The 13,286-nt window shown below is 35.4% G+C and overlaps 1 protein-coding gene across 5 annotated transcripts; it reads right to left on the bottom strand.

Annotated features, from left to right (window-relative positions):
- Positions 1 to 523: 523 nt before the first annotated feature.
- On the bottom strand, positions 524 to 10,849 carry tegt (testis enhanced gene transcript (BAX inhibitor 1)). Of its 5 annotated transcripts, none has more exons than XM_044124766.1 (10): positions 10,710 to 10,849; positions 9,328 to 9,435; positions 9,123 to 9,231; positions 6,890 to 7,010; positions 6,740 to 6,788; positions 6,534 to 6,631; positions 6,372 to 6,451; positions 5,266 to 5,366; positions 5,062 to 5,137; positions 524 to 1,420 (listed from the first exon to the last, which is right to left on the bottom strand). In XM_044124766.1, exons 2-10 carry the CDS (start codon positions 9,381 to 9,383, stop codon positions 1,397 to 1,399), a joined length of 714 nt encoding a protein of 237 aa, XP_043980701.1. In that variant the 5' UTR covers positions 9,384 to 9,435; positions 10,710 to 10,849; the 3' UTR covers positions 524 to 1,396. The 5 variants fall into 5 exon arrangements, with proteins under 5 accessions (XP_043980701.1, XP_043980709.1, XP_043980681.1 ...); XM_044124774.1 differs by having other exon boundaries at positions 10,714 to 10,845; XM_044124746.1 differs by lacking the exon at positions 524 to 1,420 and adding an exon at positions 4,176 to 4,258.
- Between the last annotated feature and the right edge of the window lie 2,437 nt (positions 10,850 to 13,286).

Genomic DNA, 13,286 nt, shown 5'->3' with positions numbered 1-13,286 from the left:
GCAGAGGAAGAATTTGAACAAACTTATTCTGAATTTAGCATTTGTGTGGGTGATGGGCAGCAGTAATGGCCGCCGTCCAACGACCTTTAACCTGTCAGGACCAAACCATTTTCAGTTCACTCTGTAAAAATTGTTTTTTCTAGACTGCAACCCAGTTTCTCAGGAAACCCACAAACAGGAACATTTGTTATTCTGTTATAAATGTTCAGTTTCCAACTGGAAGACTGAATTTACTTCACATTTCTTTTCACTGCTCGCTCAGGAACCTTCGTCCTCTCACTCAGTTTCTCATCTGGATTTGAGTTTCACACAAATCTTATAAATTTTTTCTGCATCTCAAAGAAGAATGTTTTTTTTTTAAATTACATAGCAAAGAAACTATTTTTTTTTATCATAATTTTACTTTTTCACCAAATAAACATCCTTAAAAAGTGGGGAAAATGTGCAACGCAGCACCTTACACGTCTGTGTCCAAACAGATTATTATAAACTATAATAATTAAGAAAAAACAGGAAGTGTTAATCTGTTCAACACATTTATTGAGGAAATGTATCAAATTAGTAGTTTTCGTTATACATCAACAAAAATTCTTCACAGTTTACACTTAAAGAAAAAAATTATTTTTGCACTGCTGCCAAATTGCCTGGTTAACATTGTTATTTGGCAGAATAAAGGTTCAACAGCAGATTTTAGGGAAATTTACAAGAGGCGGGTTCCAGATGAAAGACCTGTCACTGTTAAACGAGCAGGGGGGAAATAAAAGAGAAAAAGGACAGATGGGACCGTCTCCTTCCCCAGCATGTCTAAATTTATAAACCAGTCTGTCCAGTGACTTCATGTCCGTCTGGATGAGTTTAATGGGATCAGTTTTTTCTGACAGTTTCTGTTTGAACATTTCTTACACAAAACAGGGAAAAACAAAAAGGGGAAAAAAAAAAACTAAAAAAGGTTATTTTCTCTAAATCATGGGACACTAATTTTACATTTCACCACTGTGAACTGAGGAAAACTATAAATAATAAAATCAAATAGAAATTAAACAGTATTCAGCTTCTGAATCTTACATGAGACTTAAAAGTGAGTCTATTGTCTTAATTTATGGCACTAAATAACAGTAATAGAAACTTCAAGCGCTGCCTATGTTAGGCAACACCCCCCTCTACAGGCCGAGCCTGATCACTGCAGTGTTGTGTTCTCCACAGCCAACATGGAATCAGGGTACCACAAACTTACATTCAACCCTTGTAAGTTTCAAAAATAAGTCAATCAAAAACAAAAACATAAGACCACATAAGAGTTAGATTGAGAAAAAGGAGAAAGTAAAAAAAAAGCACCAAGTGCATCGCAAATTGTGCCTTTTCTGATTTAATATTTGACCACCGATTCCATCAGGTTTTACTTCTTTTCCTTCTTCTTGTCCTAAAAAAAGAAACAAAAGAAATAAATTAGTATAACTACAGAAGCTTAGGGTCAGACTAATTTGTTGTTGTTGAAATTACAAGAAGTCACAAAATTATCACGATGTTAATATTGGCAGAATAATGACCCAACAATACCAGAAGAAAGTCTAAAAAAAAGTTGTGATAATGAGCACAAAGTTTTGATAGTCAGATTTGTCGTTTCCAGCTCGTTAAATCCATTAGATTCATTCTTCAAAATCAAATGTGTCATTTTCACAACAGTTTTAAAGTCCTGCTACTAATAATTTGGTGTTTTACAAAAGACTCTTGTAAAACTGACACCAAAGTAAAACTTCACAAGACGCTCAACATTCCTCACTTTATTTTATTTTTTGTGTAGAAGTATTCATAAAATTACTAAGTTATTCTTCTAAGATTACAATTTTATTCTGGTAATAAGATTGTCGTAGAACTTTCTCTGGAAATATTCTGAATTTATTCTCATAAGAAGATGTTTTATCACACAACTATCCTCATTATTCTGACTTTATTCTTGCATTGTTACGATTTCTGATGACTTTTTGTCATACTATTCTCATTATTATAACTATGACTTAATTCTCATATTATGAATTTATTCTGGCAATATGACTATTCTAATATAATTTTTCATGTAATATTACAACTATTCTCATAATATTAGAGCTTTTTGTTGTATGACTTATCGTATTATGACTACTCTTCTAATACTTTATTCAAGTATTATTACGACTTTATTCTCATAATATGACTTTCATTTTGCATTTTGACTTATCTTGCACTGTTATGACTTAATTTTCTTATTTTTCCCTTATCCTAGCCCAAAGACTATGTTGAACATAACGACATAAAACTTTGTTTATAAATCTCTTCCAAGAGTTCTCATCAAAATTTACTTAAAAGAAACCAAAGAGAAATGTCCAATATGAGGGTTTTATTACAGCTCAGCTGAAAGTTTTCTGTGGTTTGTAAAATTCTTGTTGCCATTATAATCCAGGCTGGATTGTAACCAGAGAAGAAGAAACCAGCTGGTGACAGAAATCCACTCTGACCGATAAATGGCTGAAAACAAAAACCCTGTGTACATGCTTTCTGACAACACTCTTCAGCGTGGAGGCAGTTACAGAGCGAGGAAAACTAGAAGTTAATTATTTCCAGTAGATGTGAAGTGTTTAAAATTTTGGAGGAAGCAGAAATGAAAGGGTTTAAAAGGGAGAATGCATTTTTTCAGGCTGAGAAAGTGCAGCTTTTAGAAGATAACAGAAAGTTGCTACATTTTATCCCTTTCAGCTTTCAACCTCTGTCCTTCTGGAAACAGTCAACGTAAACCTCAACAAGTTGTTACATTCCTGCTGTCGTTTGCAGCTTTTTCACTTCTTGTAAATAGGCTTTTTTTAAAGTACAAATACACATTTTTATTTATTGCCCATCGTCAGCCATCCGTTTCATATTTTTTGGGAGCAGAGGGTGTTTAATAACGTACTGTATTTTCCAAAGCCTTACTGTACAGTCTGTTATTCTTACCTCTTTTACATTTAAACCGGCAGCTGAGAGGAAAGAGGAACATCTTGAACCAGCTGCAAAAATCCCTTCTGACAGTTCCTTCAGAAAGAAACTGTTGGATTTTTAATAACTGCACAGTATTTTCTTATACTGTATATTTACTCTCACTGAACATTATATTATTCTGCTTCTATTTGTTTTAAATCTGTATTCTGTATTGTCCATGGCTTGAAATTGGGCCTCTGTCTCTTTAAAAGCTCCTGCTCTTTCTGAAACTCTGCCTTCAGGAAGTCATCACAACATGGCTCCTCTATGAACCCTTTAACGATGTTTTCACCACTGTTACTCTGAGATGCAGCTCCCATAATGAGCTTAGCAGACACACGGTTCCACCAGGTGTTTGCTAATTGCTACAGGCTAGTCTGAAGGAGCTGAGAACCACAGAGGAAAAAAACATATTTTAATTTCAAAAATGCATGAAAGAATGTTTTTGATGAAAAGGTTCTAAAATGATGTAAAGCTGAAAAAACTTAATTTTACATGATACTGCCCCTTTAAATTTCCTGTCCATTTGCTGCTGTTACACCTGAATTTCCCCACTGAAGAACAAAAAATATTATTTCTTTTCTAATAATATTTTAAAGCAGGGGTGTCAAACTCCAGTCCTCGAGGGCCGCTGTCCTGCAACTTTTAGATGTGCCTCTGCTGCACCACCTGAATAGAATAATTAGGTCATTAGCAAGGCTCTGGAGAACTGATCTGCACAAGGAGGAGGCAATTAAACCATTTCATTCCAGTGTTTTGTACCTGTGGCACATCTAAAAACTGCCGGACACCGGTCCTTGAGGACTGGAGTTTGACACCTGTGCTTTAAAGGAAGTCAGATTATGCTATATTTGGTATACACCCATTAGAGCATTACTATTTACTACTCTTGTGCTATTTAGTCTGTAAAAAGTTATCATCTTGATGCAAAGTGGAACTGCTCAGTTTAGACAGCAGCTGTTAAACATAATGTTTTTACTATATCTTTAGGTTCTGGTGGCCTTTATTGAACAGTAAATTGACAGGAAATTTGGAAAAGAGAGAAGGGAAGAGATGCAGCCACTGATCCGAGACCAGGATTCGCACACGGCGTGCGCGCTCTACCAACCGAGTCACCCAGCGACCTCTGACCTCTCATATTAATGAGTCATCAAGTCCTAGCAACAGCTCAGAATGTTGCAGCCATACCTGTTAATGAATATCTGCAGCCCCATCATCTTCTCTACACATCAGAGGTAGGTTGTGAAATCACTGCACTCCCTCTCTTTCTCTACAAATATAAAACATTTGCCTCGGTCTTTACATTGTGAAGAAGCCTAACCAGCCACATCAGGGAATAAACTTTTAAGATTTTTAATAAGTGTTTGTATTTGTTGCTTGTTTTTAAACACACTGAAAATATTCAGAAAATGATTTGAAGAAGATTTTTATGATACCTTATTTATATCATTAATCCAACAGAAGACGAATGAGATGTTTAACTTGTTTTAAATATGACTATCTTTAGATAAAAAGTAATTTTTTGTGCAGTGGCAGCAGAAGTTGGTAAACCTCAGTAAATAAAACTGAAAGTATGTTTAAAGCTCCATTTGGTGTTGGCTAAATGAAAGCATAAAGAAAATGATTGAAACCTCGTTAGATGACGATGCAAAGGATTCTTCAAAAATAAAAAACTAAATAAAAAATGTGAAAAGAAAAATCAAGAAAATTATGGACAACCCTGACTGTCCTCTGCATGAGTCTCTTCAGCCAGAGGCTTCTTCAAATTCAGTGTGATACAGACTGCTACAGGAGATCTTTCCTGCCAACAATAACTCTTTGAACATTTTGAATTAAAGTGAGTATTTCATTTCCCTTTGGTATCAAGAAAGTATTTTTGATTTTGAACGTGAAATGTGTTTCCTTCCTGTCTGCTGAGCAACTCCAATGATAATTCACAATCGGTTGGTAGATTTTATTTCATTTTCGAGGCAAGGAGACCCAGAGGAGCATTGGTGACACGCTGCAGGAACGTCTCTGCGACCCGACCCATGACTAACGCAGGACGGAGTAACGTTTCTGGAGTTTCTGTACCTTATCATTCAGGGCCAAGATGATCATCAACTTTCTGAAGATTGTGATAAAATCCAGGAACAAGTCCACACAGTGCCTTAAAGAGCAGAACAGACGAGGTTAGGAATATCTGCCTGGGAGCCGATGGCGACTCTCCATGCATTTGCATGTTATTTGGTTAAGAAAACCAGATTAGGAGGCCCAGGTGAAGCGTGTCGAACTCACCACACGTAGTCCTTGTCGCCGTTCTCTGCCTTTTCGATGATGAGCTGAGTGTCAAAGAGGACGAAGCCGCACATGATGAACAGACCGAGGTACATGTGCACCTGGCAGGGACAGAAATACACAACATGATGAACAACACCGTTAACTTCCTGGTCAAATAAAAGAAATAGATAAGACGAGCAAAATGCTGTGGAAAACCTGCTTTTGAAATAAATTAAAAACCACAATCTTGACAATACATGCACAGCACTCAAAGAGGTTGTAATTTTCAACATAACAGAGCAATTAACAATGCATTAGACACCAATAGAAGCAATGAACCGTGAAATCAGAAAACCAGAAGTGGAATGAATTACAGTCTGCAGTCTAAACATAAAATACATCCAGCAATCAGAATGTTGTGTTTTTATGAGCAGAGAGGACACTCCACGTGTTTTATTTTCATTTAAAGGTGACCTACTTTGCTTCTTTTTACAGGTTAGGATACATACAAAAGACATTCTTTACATTTTTTCCACCAAACCATTGTCAGATGTTGAGCTTTTAGTCAGAAGGAGATGTTTTAGGGCCTCCTGTCACTTTAACTTCAAAGCTGCTGCTTTCCAGACATCAAAAATCATTAACTTACTGCCAAAAACAACTTAATGCGTTTTGTTTTTAAACTTTCTGGCTGTTTTTAGATGCAGTTGAAACACAAACAGAAGTACAAAAAGGTGTAAAATGTAAATCCAATTAAAGAAATCAAATTTGATTGAATTAAAAAGGTTTAGAAAGTCCAGATTTAGAAATATTGCCATATTTTTTTTAAAACTCTCACTTGAAATTGTTTTAGCAATCCTAGCTGGTGCATCTGTAATTGTAATTATCTGATGATTACGCTTCCAAAAATAACTGAAAATCATTGAATGGGAGGAAAGACAGAAAGGTTTTCTGTTGTCTGGATGTTTTCCACAATGTTATCAAATACAACAATGAGTCATTCAGCAGTTATGCTCAGCATGGATTTATATGCAAACATGAATGTGAACAGTAATAACATCCGCCGTCAAAGAGGGTGAAAATAAAGAAGTTAGGGCAGAAAAATGTCTCCATGTTTCAAAATTTACCTTGAACAACATCAGAGACCCGAAGAAGATGTTCATCAGAGACATGAGGAAGAGGATGGACAGGCCGGACATCAGAGTGCCTGAGAGCACAGGAAGTGGATTCAGGGTGAGGTTGTAATATTCAACCAAAACAATATGGCTTCCAGCAGAGGCGGCCTTTACCTCCCAGGAACAGGTAGCTCCTGCGCTTCGCATAGAGCGCGCTCAGAGTGAAGCAGACGAAAATCACTGAGGTTCCCAGGAAGGCCGTCATGATGATGCTGGAAGGAAACCAACCAGAGCGAGGAGTTAATTCAGCTGCCAAAAGATCTGGAGGCTAACGGCTAAAGCTTGTTTAGATAATAAACACACATTAATCTTTCACGTACCTCGGGTTGACCGCGATGACAAAGTCCAGTGTGGGGCCAAGGCCGACGCCTGGAGAGGGAGACAGGAGCGTAAACACCGGCATGAACCTTCGCACGATTACAGACCAACTTCCAAATGTACAAATTTAAACTGAAAATAAATCAGTTTACCTGTAAGGAAGGCAAATCCAGCAAGGATTCCCAGTCTCTTCTTCTCTGTCTCAGGGTTGTGGGGTGTCATGGCGAGCCAGAACATCATGGCCAACGAGCCGATCACAGACAACACGCCGCCCTGGAGGGACGGCGCACAGCAAAGTCATCTCACAGCCACGACGTTTGGTCACAGACATTTATTTTACTGTGTTTTGAGTTCCTTTTATCAACTCTGGGAACAGTTTTAACATTAAAACCAATTCAAACACAGCTGAGTGAGTTTTAGGATAGAAATCTGAAGTTCTGGAAGAAACTGAAATGAAATGATGTAGTATGAGGTCATATATTCACTAACTTCTTGTTTAGAGACACTTGAGAAATTTTTAAAACATGTACACCTCAAAGACATCTGAATGAGCTTTAAAGCAACATTCAAAGTTTAGTGCATACAAAACACTTTTATCATGAAGGTCAGAAAGAAGTTGAGTTTTTCATTTCTATTGAATTGTTTAACAATTAGCAAAAAAGATCATAAGACTGCTGGACACAGAAAGCCTCATTATTATAGCAATTTGTTCAAGTATATGCAAACCATTAACAATAATAAACCTAACAACTTAATAACAAGTAAACAGAAAAATAATCCAGCTATTATTTTATCGGGTAAAAGGAAGCAAAGATAGATGGCAGTTCAACAAAATATTCTGCATTATTTCCAGGACAGTTTGCGACCTGAACACAAAAAATAGCATATTGCTTTTAACAAATGTCCATACAAAACATGGCTGCACAGATGGCTCACTGAAACCACGCTGTGGTAGCTTATAGATCACAAAGAAATGGAAACTAAATCAGATATAAGGATTTGGACAAGAAAAGCTTCATCTTTGAAAGTTTTAATAAGACGTATTAAATATCAGAGATGTGCCACAAGGCTCATGTAGGATCTGATAAACAAAGCATGCGGCCTCTTCGGTTTGCTTTCACTTTCTCTGAAAGGTTAAAGTCATCAAATGGAACAAAGAAAAGAAAGAAAACGCATAGCGACAGAATTTAAATGATTTAAAACATCGCCACCCAGACCTCATTAAACCTCTGAGTGTTTCGTTTAGCCGCTGATCCGTCAGCTGTAGAGGTCGCAGGGGAAGGTTCTGTGGACCGGTACCGTCGCTTTTTAAACCAAACCAAGTCTACCTTCAGACAGCAGGCTGCCCATGCGCCTGACATGATACATTTTTCTGGGCTATAAATTGAAAAAGTAAATATTACGATTAGCTAAAATATTGTTGTTTTGAGACCAATTTCAAGTAATATGTTGATAATGGCATAATAATGAAAGTTTGACTTGTACATCAGAATGGAAATGATTATACTCATTTTACTTTATCGTGTGATAATTAATAACTTATTGCTTACATGTACAACCCATATCAGACTTTTCTCTGCAGTTTGAACGGTATGTTGCATGTCATTGGATCGTTGGCATGAGATTATGTGTCGTGATTCTACACCAGAAGAATCTGGACGTAAACAATGCCTGAGGCAAGCGATGCTGACACTTTGAGTGGAACTAATCAATGGAAACTTGATTTAATCAGTATTTAGAATAAAAGTTTGAGTCTTTCATTTTGATTTCAGTAAAAAGTTTGCCACTGCTCTTTTTGGAGCCGGGACCCATTGACAGAAATCTGACAGTGGTCACATTTAACTAGCAGAATGAAGAACCATGCAAAAATAGATTAGATTTTATAAAAATAAACAAAAAATGTAATCAAACATCCAGATCAGCTGTGTGAACGTAGCCCAATGTACAGCAGCCTTATCAGTCCAGACCAGCCTCTTCACACTCATATCTTAGTGAACCTTGACTGCCCATAAACGTCTCTCTAAGCAACTTGTTTTAAACTCTTTAGATCACTTTTTTGAAACACTCGACTTCTGCTAAATCACACTGGACGAACATTTTGTAAATGCTACATATTATCACATTCATATGTCATTTAAAGTCATTCAAATCTAACTTATTCCACCACTGCCAATGCAATTTTAAGGAGTGAAAAGGTTGTTTTTTCAAAGCAAATGAACTGTAATTGGTCATAAGACCATGGCAGAGATGTGGTGGTTGGGGCGTAATCTTTGAAAACTTTTGAAAAGTTTTATTTCAACAAAATTAGCTCAAATTTGTCTGCTTCTGATTAACTTTTCCATTTAAAAGCTCAACCTATTCTTGTTGCATTTCATTCTGACCTACCTGCAAAAGGCGGGTGACCACGTGAACATATGAGCCGGCTGCGGCCACAAACATACAGACAGCCAAGCTGGAGTACACATTCTTCAGGTGCACCTGGGTGGAGTGAGATCTGCAAAGAAGATCCCAGCAAAAGAGGCATGAGAGATGGCGACACGAGTTAAAGTGTATTAGAGTCACTCGCTGAATCGAAAGCAACCTTACATACATTTGGGAGAACTTGAAGAGGGCATCAATGTTGATGTTGCGGTCAAACACGTTCATGATGGTATCAGGTGTTCAGGAGCTTAAGAGTGTTTTGATCCTACAATGCCTCCTGTGAAACAAAATTAACTTACTGCTTAATTTTATTGACCTTGATTTTTATTGTATGGCCATAAAACACTTGTTTGTGTAAGAGAGCACAGATTCAAAGATAGTTAAGGATAAGGATTTGCTGCACATAGATGTTTGCACCTTTTAAAATAAATAATTCCTAGCAAAGATATACAAATAATAAGGCTGTCAAATAATCTAGTTTTGTGAAAGGTTGGGCAGTATGATGTGTTATAATAAATATAACTTAAAATAAATTCAAATTTTCCTCTCCGTTTCTCATCAGAGCCTTAAGCCCTTTTTGAGATCTTTACAATTTTAAGCTCTGTTATTGATCTAACAGGCTGAATACAATTTAGCATGTCAAATGTGAACTTACAATATATCAGCAAACAATAACTGCATTTAAAACAGTCATTTGAAATATTATTAACATTACACGAAGAAAAAGCGTGATTTGACACAGAAGTCAGCTCCTTTGATGCTGTAACCTTTCAAACTTGTAATATGTGTATATGTATTCTATCTTGGGGTTTTCTGAAAATGTTTATTCTAAATCTAAATTAATTGTGTTGACATACATAAAACGTCTATTACAATAAGCCCTAATAAATATCAAATACAAGAGACAATGTCAACAACAGCTGGATTTTCCTTTTTAGTTTTTTTTACTAGTCTGAGTACAAATAGATTTCTGATAATCATGTCTTGTTGATTTATATATTTAAATCATTTTCAGTTGAAATTTAACACTCAATCATACAATACAAACGCAGTGACATTTTCTCAATAAAAAACAACTACTAAATTAAATAGTCTACATTTGGAATCAATCGCCCACTGGTACACCATTAACACAAATTACGACAACATAATTGCGTAATTTAAACAAGACGTTAAACCACTGGTTAACATCAAATGTCAACGGCTAACTAGCACATATACAAATACACCGAACAAATAAAAGCTGTGTAAACAAACCCTAGAGTTCAGTTTGGTCGTTCAAATTTAAAGGTAGCCCAAAAGTTGATTTATAAATAGAGACAAAAAAGCGCTAACGTGGTTATGAATAGCTGTTGTAAAGTCAGCGTTAACTAACGTCGGAAGCCTAGCGCAACCCGCTAGTTAGCTAGCTAGCTAACGGTTGCTAAATCTGTCAACACAACTCGACGTCTTCGGTATTTTTCATTAGGAAGCCGCTGCTATAACCAATGACGATTTTACAGCTAGCATTAAAATACAACCATACAACAAAGCACATTGGGGCCAACACACCTACTGGTCTCTGCCTTCCGAAATCTTCGGGAGCTTTCCTGGATCGCTCGCTGCTACAGTTTCTTAACAAACCAGTACGTGTCAGTCAGATCGAGTCAGTCTGCTGATGTCACCATGGAAACACCCAGAAGACTTCATGACACCGAAGTCGGCACTCGATTTGTAGCTTCAATAAACGACTGGATTCGCCTTTGATTTCTGTAGTTCGGCAACTAAACTGATTAGATTGATCAAACTATAGGTGAATTATTCCATACTGATTATAGTTTCTTTAGAAACATGTAATAATAAATAAAATCTTGAATTTATTTGTGAAAGACAAACAACAAAAAGTCTTAATTCGGGTCGCAGTACCCAAAAGTTGTAATAAAGCAAGAGCAGTATGCATTTTATGTATTTTAGTTCCAGTAAAAGTTAAAACTAGCCGTCCAAGAAATTACTCAAAAAATATTTGGTAAAAAGGCTACTTTTAATTGCTTTTCCAATAACGGATCACAACATCTGACTTAATATTTTATAATGATGCCATAAGACAGAAAAAATACATAGTTCCAACAAGTCTGAACTGGAAATAATCCGCATCACTGAGCTGCCATCTTGGTAGGAAAATGTTGTGCAAAGCATAGAGGAACCTTTGAGACCAACAAAAAGAAAGTATATTGATACTCTTGACCAACAAGAGAAATATATATCAATGAAATAACTACTGTCGGGATATTTAACTTTAGTCAGCTGCAAAGTTCCCAGAAGTGTCACTTCACATGAGAACGTAATGTGCAAAGCTTGATATGCTAAAGACCAAAATGAGAAACAATAACATAATCACAAAATTAACAAACCAAGGCAGAAGAAACAAATTTCCAATCTTTTTCAGTGTAAAACTTTTGAAAACCAGGCTTATTTGTAAAGTATTTAAGTACTTTATAGTAATATTATAGTGTTCACTTGTTCACTGTATCTTTTTGCTCTACTAACAGGCTTGACAGATGGAAGAAGAGTATCACTTAACACAAAGTGATTAGATTTGTATCATTTACAAGAGTAGCAATACTTTCTGAAAATATTACTCATATAAACGTATAAAATATGATATAGTAAAACAACTTCTATAAGTAATGATTTTTTTCAAAAAGTTACTCAAACATGATTGAGTGGAGCTATACCCAAAGTGGCATTAAAACTCTGCAATGCCCCTTTAATAAAGCTCTGAATCGGACGCCAACTTCATCTCCGCTGCAGTGACATTCGCATTTCGGCGACGTTGTTGCGTTTGGTAAATAAATAATCTGCTTTGTTTTACGTGAACATTGCCTGTGAAAACAAATGTGTAATTTTATAACAGAGCCGCTACTCATTGACGAATCTCTTTGCCACTTCCTGATGCGTTAACTGGGAAACGTTCACCTAAAATGGCCGTCATGTAATGAGTCGTTTCTTTGTAACCAGAGACTGCGAAACGACGTCATTGCTTGATTTCTCGACTTAATGTTAAGTCTAATTTTAGTTTTTAGTTTGAAAGTGAGTTAAATATAAGAGGGTTCATATTTTACCGCCAAAAATTACTTTGCCATATAGAAATAAATTAGAGCTATTTATGAATGCACCTTCAGTAGGTTTCATTATGACGGGCATGTAAAAATGTAGATATCACTTTCATTTTGAATTCATTGCCTACGTTGAGATAAATACGCGGTCCAACTGTCTTTTTACCGATACATAATCCTGAATTCAGTTGTTATCCCTAATGCGACTGAACCCAAAATGATCCGTGGAAGTTTTGGTAATTATTTATTTCTCATTCGAAAACATTATTGACAAATTAAAAAAGTTAGGTTATATAATTTTTTTAATGTTTTTATTAAATAAAATCGTTCAATTTTATTACAAAGAGAAATTTTGTGATCCAAAAACGATGAGTAAAAATGTTCACTCAGGTTTACTTTCTTTGCATGTTTCAAAATAATCAAAATGTGAATCCTTAGAAGTGTTATAAAATTAAAAAAATAATAATAAAATGGGCCATTTTTTTTTAAAATTTTGCATCCGGGTTTTTTATTTATTTATTTATTTGCATTTTAAATGTGAAACACAAATCAAACCAAAAAAAAAAAAAAAAAAAACTATTGCTATTTATTTAGTTGTTTTTTTTTATTACTGGTTTGTTAAAAAATAACAAACCATAACAGACAAGAACAGCCCAGTAATGACGAACAAAGACAGAATGATTTGTTTAGTTGATTTTTGTTATAAAATTCTAAATATCAAACTGAAATATAACCCACATTTTATGTTCTTTCCATGTTTAAAATATCAAAAACATAAAATCCCCGTTTTAAACATAAAATTTATTTTATTACTTCTAGACAATCTAATTCTGACCGTAGTAAGAGTTATCTATTTTGTATGCCTTAAATATATATATTGTTTATAGTCTATTGTCTTTTAATGAACAAATTTACAAGCACATTTTGTTAGTGCAAAAAATACAAAAATGTGTAAATATAATAAAATGGACCGATTTTTATATCTCTTGCTAGAGATAAAAAAAATTTAAAGTCATTTAAATACATCAAGTAA

The sequence above is a fragment of the Gambusia affinis genome, linkage group LG01, assembly GCF_019740435.1.
Source record: "Gambusia affinis linkage group LG01, SWU_Gaff_1.0, whole genome shotgun sequence".
NCBI classification, from domain to species: Eukaryota; Metazoa; Chordata; class Actinopteri; order Cyprinodontiformes; family Poeciliidae; genus Gambusia; species Gambusia affinis.
This window is presented reverse-complemented; position numbering and strand designations above follow the sequence as displayed.